The sequence below is a fragment of the Antennarius striatus genome, chromosome 9, assembly GCF_040054535.1.
Source record: "Antennarius striatus isolate MH-2024 chromosome 9, ASM4005453v1, whole genome shotgun sequence".
NCBI lineage: Eukaryota > Metazoa > Chordata > Actinopteri > Lophiiformes > Antennariidae > Antennarius > Antennarius striatus.
The window spans coordinates 3,267,756-3,280,742 of NC_090784.1; the positions used below are offsets into that span (position 1 = coordinate 3,267,756).

General features: G+C 45.0%; 1 protein-coding gene across 3 annotated transcripts in view; it reads right to left on the reverse strand.

Annotated features, from left to right (window-relative positions):
• The window catches only part of cdk14 (cyclin dependent kinase 14), a 212,768-nt gene extending 200,081 nt beyond the window's left edge, over positions 1-12,687 (reverse strand). For all 3 annotated transcript variants that reach the window (XM_068324827.1, XM_068324828.1, XM_068324830.1), the window contains exons 1-2: positions 12,265-12,687; positions 7,033-7,064 (exon numbers count right to left, since the gene is read on the reverse strand). In XM_068324827.1, coding sequence (XP_068180928.1) covers positions 7,033-7,064; positions 12,265-12,358 — 126 coding nt within the window. In that variant the 5' untranslated portion in view covers positions 12,359-12,687. The remainder of the gene's footprint in view (positions 1-7,032; positions 7,065-12,264) is intronic.
• Between the last annotated feature and the right edge of the window lie 300 nt (positions 12,688-12,987).

Sequence of the window (12,987 nt, forward strand, 5' to 3'; positions counted from 1 at the left end):
GGTTGACATGATGCAGAGGAGGAAGGTAGACATACTGTGTGTGCAGGAGACCAGGTGGAAAGGTAGCAAGGCTCGAACTTTAGGAGCAGGGTTCAAGTTGTTCTATCAAGGTGTAAACAGGAAGAGAAATGGAGTAGGAGTTATCTTGAAGGAGGAGTTTGTTAGGAATGTCCTGGAGGTAAAAAGAGTGTCAGATAGAATGATGAGTCTGAAGCCAGAAATAGAAGGTGTGATGTTCAATGTTGTTAGTGGGTATGCTCCACAGGTAGGATGTGAGCTGGAGGAGAAGGAGAAATTCTGGTCGGACTTTGTGATGCAGAGCATACCTAGAAGTGAGAGAGTTGTCATTGGAGCAGACTTCAATGGACATGTTGGTGCAAGAAACAGAGGTGATGAGGAGGTGATGGGCAGGTTTGGTATGCAGGAGAGGAATGCACAAGGACAGATGGTAGTTTACTTTGCAAAAAGGATGGAAATGGCTATAGTGAATACTTTCTTCCAGAAGAGGCATGAACATAGAGTGACCTATAAGAGTGGTGGTAGGAGCACACAGGTAGACTACACCTGTGTAGACGGTGTAATCTGAAGGAGATCAGTGACTGCAAAGTAGTGGTAGGTGAGAGTGTAGCCAAACAGCATAGGATGGTGGTGTGTAGGATGACTCTGGTGGTGAGGAAGATGAAGAGGGCAAAGGCAGAGCAGAAGACAAAATGGTGGAAGCTGAAAAAGGAAGAGTGTTGCATGACTTTTAGGAAGGAGTTGAGACAGGCTCTGGGTGGCAAGGAGGTGCTCCCAGATGACTGGAAAACTACAGCTAATGTGATTAGGGAGACAGGTAAGAGAGTACTTTGTGTGTCATCTGGAAGGAAAGTAGATAAGGAAACTTGGTGGTGGAATGAGGAGGTACAGGAGTGTATACAGAAAAAGAGGTTAGCTAAGAGGAAGTGGGACACTGAGAGGACTGAGGAGAGTAGACAGGAGTACAGGGAGATGCAGCGTAAGGTGAAAGTAGAGGTAACAAAGGCCAAACAAGAAGCTTATGACGACTTGTATGCTAGGTTGGACAGTAAGGAGGGAGAGACTGATCTATACAGGTTGGCAAGAGAGAAAGATAGAGATGGGAATGACGTGCAGCAGGTTAGGGTGATTAAGGATAGGGATGGAAGTCTATTGGCAGGTGCCAGTAGTGTGATGGGAAGATGGAAAGAGTACTTTGAAGAGTTGATGAACGTGGAAAATGAGAGAGAACGAAGACTAGAAGAGGTGACTGTTGTGGACCAGGATGTAGCAAAGATTAGTCAGGATGAAGTGAGGAGGGCATTGAAGAGGACGAAGAGTGGAAAGGCAGTCGGCCCTGATGATATACCTGTAGAGGTATGGAAGTGTCTACGAGAGGTGGCAGTAGAGTTCCTGACTGGGTTGTTCAACAGGATCTTAGATAGTGAGAAGATGCCTGAGGAATGGAGGAGAAGTGTGCTGGTGCCCATTTTTAAGAACAAGGGACATGTGCATTGTTGTGGCAACTACAGAGGAATAAAGCTGATGAGCCATACAATGAAGTTATGGGAAAGAGTAGTGGAAGCTAGACTAAGGGCAGAAGTGAACATTTGTGAGCAGCATAATGGTTTCATGCCAAAAAAGATTACTACAGATGCAGTATTTGCTTTGAGGATGTTGATACAGAGAAGGCCAGAGGGAGCTGCATTATGTTTTTGTAGATCTGGAGAAAGCTTATGACAGGGTGCCCAGAGAGGAACTGTGGTATTGTATGAGGAAGTCTGGAGTGGCAGAGAAGTATGTTAGAGCAGTGCAGGACATGTATGAGGACTGTAAGACAGTGGTGAGGTGTGCTGTAGGTGTGACAGAGGAATTCAAGGTGGAGGTGGGACTGCATCAGGGATCAGCTCTGAGCCCCTTCTTCTTCTTGTGGTGATGGACAGGATGACAGACGAGGTTACACAGAAATCTCCATGGATTATGATGTTTGCAGATGACATTGTGATCTGTAGTGAGAGCAGGGAACAGGTGGAGGAGAAGCTAGAGAGGTGGAGGTTTGTCCTGGAAAGGAGAGGAATGAAGGTTAGCCGCAGTAAGACAGAGTACATGTGTGTGAACGAGAGGAACCCAAGTGGAAGAGTAAGGTTACAGGGAGAAGAGATCAAGAAGGTGGAAGATTTTAAGTCAACAGTCCAGAGCAATGGAGAGTCTGAAAAAGAGGTGAAGAAACGTGTACAGGCAGGATGGAACGGGTGGAGAAAAGTGTCAGGTGTGATGTGTGATAGAAGAGTTTCAGCTAAAATGAAAGGAAAGGTGTACAAAACTGTGGGGAGACCAGCGATGTTGTTTGGTCTAGAGACAGTGTCACTGAGGAAAAGACAGGAGACAGAGCTGGAGGTAGCAGAGATGAAGATGCTGAGGTTCTCTCTGGGAGTGACCAGGATGGGTAGGATCAGGAATGAGTACATCAGAGGGACAGCACATGTTAGAAGTTTTGGAGATAAAGTCAGAGAGGCCAGACTGAGATGGTTTGGACATGACCAGAGGAGAGATAGTGAATATATTGGTACAAGGATAATGAGTTTTGACCTGCCAGGCAAGAGGCCTAGAGGAAGACCAAAGAGGTTTATGGATGGAATAAGGGAAGACATGAAAGTAGTTGGTGTGAGAGAAGAGGATTCAAAGGACAGGGCTAGACGGAGGCAATTGATTCGCTGTGGCGACCCCTGAACGGAAAAGCCGAAAGGAAAAGAAGAAGAAGTGAATGTATGCATCACTATCACAAATAGTGGTTTCACATGTTTCCATGGTGTGACTGGAGACCGCCGTTCAGTCTCTCACAAATACTGTAGTCCGACAGGAAGCAGTCTTCTCCCTCCTCAGATTCTTCACATTCTTCCTGAGCAGCAAGGATCATTCATAGCAAGTGGCCCAAGCCAATTCCCATGTTAGCCCCCAACAACACACACACACACACACACACACACACACACACACACACACACACACACACACACACTCACACACACACACACACACACACACACACACAGACACAGACACAGACACACACACACACACACACACACACACACACACACACACACACACACACACATACACACAAACAAGAATACGGTTTACATTTTCTTTCCCAGATCATAAAAATAATCCAGGGGGACATGTCAGGGACCCTTTTGCCCGTGAACATCTGAGCTCTCAGGAAAAATATTTCTCCAAACATCTCAACGGGAAAACATGTTTCTTTTCTGCTTTACTGCAGCCTCGACTGTAGAAGGGAGATGCAATACCTCAATACTGTATGTGTCACGTGACAGTATTTTCTGCACTATAAGGCACACCTAAAAGCCTTTAATTTTCCCATAAACCGACAGTGCGCCTTATAATCAAGTGTACCTTATACAGTGGTACCTCTACTTATGAAATTAATTGCTTCTGGAGGAAATTTCGTAAGCGTTTTCCATGCAAATGCCCTAATCCGTTCCAAGCCCCCCAAAATTCAGACATAAATGTTTTATAAAGCATAAAAATGCATCAAAACATGTAACAAATACATGTTACAATTAGATGATTACACAATAAATGAGAGTTGTGCATAACGTAAAAAACAAAGAATAAAGAATAAAAATGATGATCATTTACCTTTTAACTGCTGTCCTCATTGTTTTTTGCCCACTTAGGTTCATGCGCTCTTACTTCACCATACCGAACAAAAGAGTGAATTCCAGTCTACCTTTTGAACTTCTCCTACCACCCACGCAATGCCTTAAACTCCTTAAACTTCCTTTTGTTTTAATAACGTGGCGATTGTAGATGCATTACGGCCATATTCTTTGGTGAGATCAACCAAACATATCCTTTTTTCATGCTTTTCCCATATCTCTTGCTTTGGTTGTACGGACAAAAAACTATTTTCTTCATCTTTTCTTTTCCTCTTTTCTCCATCACTTTCTTGGGGTAAATACTAATAGTAAATACTAAAAAAGTTAATATATTTATGTAAAACTATCAGAACATGTCATGAGTCGAGGGCCGAATGACGAGGACGCTGCATAGACACCTATGCAGCGTCCTTAGCCAATGAGATGTCAGGATGCTAGATAATAGCCAATGGCAGAGCAGCTATAGGAATATTGCGTTCAGGAACCTTTGGGAGCTGTGAGTAGCAGCCCATACTGTATTTTTACCTTTAGTGACTCAAAATTTCCATCGAAATTACAGGCAATATTTTCCTGTTGAGGCGTTTCGTAAGTAGAAAATCTCGTAAGTAGAGGTACCACTGTATATGGAAAAAAGTTTTAGAAAAGGCCATTTAATCCAGTGCGCCTCATAGTGCAGAAGATACCGTAATGCTAATGTGTGAGTGCAGCTACGTTGTCATTTTAGAAGCACAGGAAGCTAAACAGCAGCAATCCTCCCATCTGTGTTCCCAGTCCCATACTTCCTTTTGTTAGTAGTATACTGGATGTGAGTAGACTGACTGGTGTAGTAGAGTGGTATCATAGAGTCACACTGGATACTTAGCAAAAATAATAGCTTTAAACATTCCACAGCAAATATCACATCACTTTAAAAATCACCGCCAGCCCTTTGATCTGATTGAGGTGAATGTTTCAGCGTACTCCATGATTCATCCAAAATGAGACTTCATTCATACTTTTGTTGATAATTTGTTGTTGTTCTCCACCATAACGTATGCTTCATTGGCTGTCTTTTTTGTCAAACCGAAGTCTCCCAATCCCTTGATTTTCTATGCAGGCACAAAGGTGTTTTCTGAGGGTAGACGTGGACATTGTTTCCCCTCTTCTGGACTGGTTGGGGTACGTTGGGTCTTCACACAATACCACATTTTAACATTTATACTGATGTGAATTTTCTTGTTGGCAAGAGTTGAAATATGATTCGGCAAATATTTCCTTCACTGCTCTAGAAAAACGACAGTCTCATGATGATCTGATGAACACATGTACCTCCTGTCTGAGTCCCAGCTCTGTCCCAGCCTGCACTCATGTCATTCGCTAGACGAACTCCACTCACCTGTTGTTCACCCATTAACCATCCATTTATACTGCTCCCTTCCTGCCAGATTGTTTGTTGCCATCATGCAAGACTTTCCATTCTTAATTTCCTTCTCAGTGCTGAGTGTTTGAGGATCTATTCTCTCCCCATCGTGGAAAACGAGTATACGGTCTACGACTACAAACTTGGCCTGTCCCTTCTTGAAAACTGTCTTCTGTCCTGATTCTTGCTGTTTCATTCGAGCAGAGTGAGTGTTAAGCAGCGTGGAGTGAAGTTTCAGAATTATTTTCTTGAAAAAGAAACATTAATCATCTAACATAGGTGTAATTAAACAATGACTGAAACTGCATCTAAATGTTTGAAGCAAAAACATAGAAAACATAGAGATTGGCTAACTTGAACAAAACAACGGACTAGTAATGATTACAGTGTGATTCTTATTACTGTGTTTTGTCTTCTTTCTCTCTTTACCACACTGATGATCACACATCTAATCGATAACATAATTAAATTAGGAATGGCCACACAGCCACAGCAGCAACATGTCTGTAACATCAACACAAAGCACCTGCATGTCCGATCACTGATTCATGAGACGCTGCCACCACTGGCTACAGACAATGAAGCCTAAGGACCATGTGGCTGCCTGACAACCACAACAGGTTTCTGCTTTAGACTGACTGTGACTTTAAATCAAAGTGAAAGGGAGCAGGACATCCCTGTCAGTCCCCATTGAGTGAAAACTATCTCATTGGTTTGATTGCTGTGTAAAACCTAGTGAAGATTTCATACACTTGAATACACAGTGTGTAAAGCAGCAGTGACATGTGGTGAGGTTCATGGCTGGTGAGACACTGACGTCATCATATTCAAATTTAAAAACATATGAACCTACAGTGTAGCTTATTCACCATTTAATTACCAACAGCAAGTGGGTTATGTTTAAAGTCTCATAGAATTATTTATACATACAAATTTTAACATACAATTAGCACATTTAATTGAAAAAACATTTTGTTGTTTCCTACATGTTTGTTTATATGTTACGTTTACTTATAAATGAAGTTCATGTGCCGCTCCTTCTGAACAAAAGCAGCAAAAATAATTTGAATTGAGAGATGTAATCCTCCATTTTTATAGTAAGACAAGGCAAGCGGAAAACAAATGAATGGCTGCACTTGACTCACTGACTATAGATTGTAGTTTGCTGTCTCTTATTCTGCGGCCAAGAAGTCCCAAAAGGAATCTCTGGGATCATCAGCGCCCCCTACCATGAGGTAGGAGAACTGCCTTTTCCCAGCGGTTTCAGGACCGCTCAACTCAAGAAAGACGTTACACATGCAGTTGTTGACAAAAAAAATACTGTACATTATAAACATTAGCTGAATTACGGAAATTTAATTCATGGAGCAAACGTGTTTTAACATTTTAATAGCAACATATAGAGAGATAGCATTACGGTCTCACTGTTTAGCTAACAGCACAGCTAGCCAAGGCTCAGCTTGCTAGTGCCTCACCACAGGTCTCTTAGCATTTCAACAGTAAATGTGAAAATTCAGCGATTTTGAGTAAAAATAATCTATAATGTGGTGATGTTAAACGGAAAATAATGTTATAATACACATCACTGGATAAATATAACTGGATAATTTTTTTAAAATTCAATTTTTTATCGTTCATGATGGCAGGTGAGGCCGTGCCTCTGACCACACGTCACTGTAAAGTGTCAGTGGAGGTGTCGACACAGACAGAAGACGGTGGTGTCTCATTTGACAGGCCAGAGAGGCCATGACGGCTGACCCTGGAGGACATCAGTGAGACGGGAGTGGAAACTGCTGCATTCATCAACCAGCATCTGGCCTGAGTCCCTGGAGGATTTACATGAAACAATCCTCTGCACGACCTTCATGAATAGTTCTAGTGAAATAAAAGAACGCTGTGGCATGGTCCTGAAACTGGAGCGAGGCTCTTAAGACACACTTGTTTTCACATTACCTCATCGAAGCCGCTGTCGTCTTTCTTGAATGCTGCAAAAACAAAACAAAAAAAAAGTCAAATATTAACAAAATATTCATATATGGGAAATAAATTTATGTCAACGCTTCATGGATAAAAGTAACGACAGCAAAACAGGCACCTCACAAGACACATGTCATGTACACAGGTCTGAGTAACTGAGTAATTTATGTGGAGCACAGGGAATAACTAGTTTCCTATCTGCAGCTATGATTTCCCAAACAAGCTCAAGGTGATGCTGAACATCAGATTTTTCTGTTCTTAACTCCTCATCATCATCATGCTGTTTAATGAAAAAGGCAGTGTAGATAGTTCAAAGACTCTGTTGTCAGAAAGAGAAACTCAGTCGGCAGATTGCTCCTCCTCAGAGGTCAACACACACATTCCAAACACACTCGGAGCAGGATCACCTCAGCTAGAACGCTGCACTCAGCCCGACAGACCAGGCTCCAGGTGATCCTCCTGCATCATGGAAGGTCACCACCGGACAAGAAAGGGCCAAACTATTCAAGTTCAAGGTTCTTCATTCAAGTCATCTTATGTTCTTGAAGGAACATTCAAATGAGATTTAAAAGAAGTGTTTCGTGCTGTAGATGGGAGGATAAATTCAGTCTTCATCTACAGTACATTTTAGCCATATGCCACTGGGGCAGAGCCTGATTGATGCCTTGAAAACTAAGCGTTTTCTGCATACTCATTCTGAATATGACAACAGCAACATGTTTCAAGTATTTACAAAAACACTTGTATGGATGGCTGTGTTTGCCTCTATTGGCAAAATTACTGGGTGATGAGTTGAGAGGAGCTCAGCCTGCAGATCTTCTCCTCTGACGGAGCACCGGGCTCCATGGGAGACTAAATCCATCACAGGGTTAATAAGATAAAGGTGTACCACAGGGAGACTGGAAAACATCCATCCATCCGTTTTCATGGAGACCAGACGACCTTAATTGTCTGGTCTTCAGCTGCTTATCTGCTTTGCAGGTCAGAGGTCTGCTGGAGTGTATCTCTGCTGGCTAAGGACAGGAGGCTGGGTACACCCCAGATGAGATGCCAGCTCATTGCGGGACCACACGTAGGACAAACAACCATTCACGCACGCGCTCACACCTATGGATGATTTGGCGCAACCAATTCACCTTAGCTACGTGTTTCTGGAGGTGGAAAGAAGGTTTAGAACCCAGACAGGAGGACACACACACAAACTCCTCACAGGAAGGACTCAAGGAGGATTGTCTTACTTTTAATCAAGACATATATGAGGTTTGGTTGACAAAAAATCATCTGAAGTTTTTGTTATTTTTATCAACCAAATCTCATTTATTATGTCTTTTTTTTTTTTTTAAACTGAATTAGGGGTAAACTCCTCGGTGGCAAAGCACCGGGGGTGGATGAGATTCGCCCTGAGTACCTCAAGTCTCTGGATGTGCAGGGACTGTCATGGTTGACATGTCTCTGTAACATCGCATGGCAGTCAGGAACAGTACCTCTAGATTAGCAGACTGGGGCGGTGGTCCGTCTTTTCAAAAAGGGTGTGTTCCAACTACAGGGGGATCGCACTCCTCAGCCTCCTGGGGAAAGTCTATTCCAGAGTACTGGAGAGGAGGATTAGACCTATAGTCGAACCGCAAATTCAGAAGGAACGATGCGGTTTTCATCCCGGTCATGGAACACTGGACCAGCTCTACACTCTCCATCGAGTGCTCGAGGGTTCGTGAGAGTTTGCCCAACCAGTCCACATGTGTTTTGTGGATCTGGAGAAGGCATTCAATCATGTCCCTCGTGGTGTTGTGGGGAGTGCTTTGGGAGTATGGGGTCTGGGGCCCTTTGTTGAGGGCTGTCCGGGCCCTGTATGACCAAAGCCAGAGCTTGGTTCGCATTGCTGGCAGAAAGTCAGACCTGTTCCAGGTGCATGTTGGACTCCGGCACGGCTGCCCTCTATCACCGGTTCTTTTTATAATCTTTATGGACAGAATTTCTAGGCGCAGCCATGATCCGGAGGAAGTCCGGTTAGGGGACCAAAGGATTTCATCTCTACTTTGTGCAGACGATGTTGTCCTGTTGGCCTCATCACAGCGTGCACTGGGACAGTTTGCAGCCGAGTGTGCCGCGAGTGGGATGAGGACCAGCACCTCTAAATTCGAAGCAATGGTTCTTGACCAAAAAGGGTGGTGTGCCCTCTTCAGGTCGGTGGAGAGTCTTTTCCCCAAGTGGAGGAATTTAAGGATCTTGGGGTCTTGTTTACGAGTGATGGAAGGATGGAACGTGAGATTGACAGACGGATCGGTGCAGCTTCTGCAGTGATGTAGTCGCTGTATAGGTTTGTCGTGGTCAGGAAGGAGCTGAGTAGCAAGACGAAGCTCTCGATTTACCGGTCAATCTACGTTCCTACTCTCACCTATGGTCATGAACTTTGGGTCATGACCGAAAGAATAAGCTCCCCAATGCAAGCGGCTGAAATGAGTTTCCTCCGTAGAGTGGCTGGGTGCACCCTTAGAGATAGGGTGAGGAGCTTAGTGACCAGGGAGGAGCTCGGAGTAGAGCCACTGCTCCTCCACCTCGAGTGGAGCCAGCTGAGGTGGCTCGGGCATCTGTTCCGGATGTCTCCGGGACGTCTCCCTGGGGAGGTGTTCTGGGCATGTCCTACCAGGAGGAGACCTTGAGAAAGACCTACGACACGCAGGAGGGACTATGTCTCTCGGCTGGCCTGGGAACGCCTGGAAGAGGTGTCTGGGGAAGGGGAAGTATGGGCATCACTCCTAAGACTGTTGCTCTGCCACCTGGCCCCGGATAAGCGGTTGAAGATGGATGGATGAATCAAGGGTTGTCAACCGTGTTTCCGCTGGGGGCCACATCAGTATCATGGCTGTCCTAAATGTAACTAATGTAATGTAATATAAATGTAAATACTCCTTAATGTTAAATAATAATAAGTTATTACTAATTCAAGTTACAAACATTACAGTTACATTTAAAGAAAAAAGAAAATAAGGAAAAATAACATCAAACACAAGTTAGGACATTAACTTTGTTCAAAATATTTTTGTTCAAGTTAAAATGGGCTTAATTACTGCATTGTGGGAAATGTAGTTTTTGTTTAAAGCACTCTTGACCTTTTTATTTTTAGACACTGTGACCTTTTATGCTCTCGGGGGTCACATTAAATGACGTGGTGGGTCACATTTGGCCCCCGGGCCTTGAGTTTGACACATGTGATGTGAATGATCCATCTGAACCCCCCCCAGCCTCACCCTGATGTGACGACCTGACAGCTCTGATCATTGTTCCTGGACAACATACCTGAGCTCACACCTCAAACCAGGTGGAGGAAGCTTCCTGATGGCACCTTGATAGACACCGTAGGGCAGATCGCTGGGCATGTGACCAATAGAGGATGAGTGTCAGCACAGCAGAAAAGTCGACGCCAATCTGTATTCTGCCGCATCGACCCAAAGACACACTGCTCATCCCTCATCTGTTCTTCTAGCTGCTGCATCCAGAAATTTATTCTGAACACACAAAGACCACTGACCCCAAAGCACACCGAGTATGTGTGTGTGTGTGTGTCTGTGTTTGTGTCTGTGTGTGTGTGTGTGTGTGTGTGTGTGTGTGTGTGTGTGTGACAGAGATAGAGATAGAGAGATAGACGTTGAGAAACCAGGATGGAGAGCAGATGATGAACTGAGGTGTGATGGGTTCACTGTGACAACACGTGATGTGAGTGTGTGTTTGTGGTGATTTGTGCACACTGAAGTTCTTTTAGCAGCGCAGCGATTCTTCCTGGATGAAAGCCGGAGAAGAGAGAGATTCAAACTGATGCGGCGTTTTCTCACAGACGAGAATCCGTAAAGAACAGAACCAAACCCAGACGAACGGTCCGTCCCCGTTTCCTTGTTGTTTAGTCCATTGTCATGGTGACACGGTGGCATTTCAAAAAGATTACTGTTGTCAAATGTTTGCTATTTTAAGGCTCCAAAAATGCTAACTACCCCTGATGGGGCACATTTGTGGACCGGAGAGAGAACATGTCCTCAGGTGGATCTGAACCCAAAAGTCCAGTGATCATTCAGCTGATCGAAACACTGATTGATCAACAACCACCTTTATAGCTGATTGTTTACAATAATCAATCAGCCGTCATCGGTGATTATAAATCAATAGTGAGGCTATCACCATCGTGACACTGAAGCTGGAGATTGATTTTCTTCTCCTGCCCCTTTCATCCGATCATTAACGACTAATCCCACTTTAATGTGAGGAAGACACCTCATGACGAAGAGGCGGAGCCTCTGCTGGGCTGTGGCCTTTACTGGGCTCTGACCAATGACCTGCTGCTGCAGAGGTCTGTCCCAATTCAGTGTACTGGGTGGGCTGCTGGTCCACAGTCCTCCATGTTCACCAGAGGGTCACAAAAAAGCTTCACCTCTATGATGAGACACGACCAGCTGGTGGCGCTAGAGGCTAATCCAGTGAGGACAACCAGTAACCAGCTGGTAAATGGACTGGACAAGTAGGAGGATTACAGTATTTTTAGCATTATAAAACACACCTAAAAGCCTTTAATTTCCAAACAAACCTAGACTGAGCCTAATAGTGCAGAAAATACTGTTCTGTTCAATGATCAGTGAACAAACTCAAGCAGATGGTTTTGTGTTACGTGAATAGTAAAAGTCATTTCTCTAGATGGTCACGTGACAATCTCCATATGGTCACATGACAATCCCAACTCCCTAAAACCTGTTAGATAGATGGACATGGATTAATCCCGGAGGATTAATCCATCAATCAACCAATCAAGTCAATGAGAAGCCACCAGGTCTCATCATTATGACTCACGTTCATTCAAAAATTGGAAAATAACAGATTATTATTTCACCTTTGGTTGAATTTAGGTATTTATGACGTCATCTCCTCTTTAGAGAACACGTGATTAATTCTGATTACATTTTTTGGAAGAAAAATAAGTGATTAAAGACACCCCCCACTCCCCCCCAAAAGAATCGAACACTGTGGCGCTGCGGGGGCGGGGGGGTGAAGGTTCCCCGGTGTGGGAATGTTCCTGAGGCGCCTCACACACACACACATACACACATACACACACACACACACACACACACACATACACACACATACACACACACACACACGCCCCATTGGAGACGCGTCTCCGCGCACAAAGACGCGCAAAGCGAAAACCAAACCAAAACTCACCGATACTCCTGAAACTCTCAGACAAAGTTCTCCTCAACTTTTTCATCCTGCCGATCTTCTCCGCGGGCTGGGGGGCCGACATCAGGTCACACATGTCTGGGGGGGTCTCACCCAGTGTTTAAGGGGCGTTCGCGCAGCCCTGCGGGGCTTCCTCGGTCCCGCTGCGGCGCGCTGGAACAGGAACCGGAGCCTCCGCGGCGGTCAGGATCTCACCAACCCCAGAAAAAACCAACGCCTGGTCGGATCTCCTCAGGAGCGCAGCTGCATCTGTCTGAATGCGGGAGGAGTCCTTTCTGGGGCGGGGGGCGTCCAGCTGGGACCCCAGTGCTACGTCTCGGTCCTAAACGCGCTCCGGACGCGCGTCTTTCTCTCCTCTGCGTCTCCTCCCGCTCCGCAGCCGAGATGTCATTTTTGGGATTCTCTCTCTCCAGTTTCGACCCCCCTCAGACCCCGCCCTGGACGCGCCGATTGGTGGGCTGTGGGAAAGCACGCCCCCCCCCCCCCTCCCGTTTGTCCCACAGAACGTCCGTCAGGACGGCACCGCCCCCGTAATGTGTTGCAGGAGAATGAATCCAGGAGGCTGCTGCCCCACCACCACCACCAGACCGGCTCTGTGTGCAGGACGAGATGTTTCCACAGATTTATTACACAAATATATGGGTCGTTATTAAAACCTCAAACCCAAAATCAGATTTCTGAAAATGTACAAATTTAAATAAAATA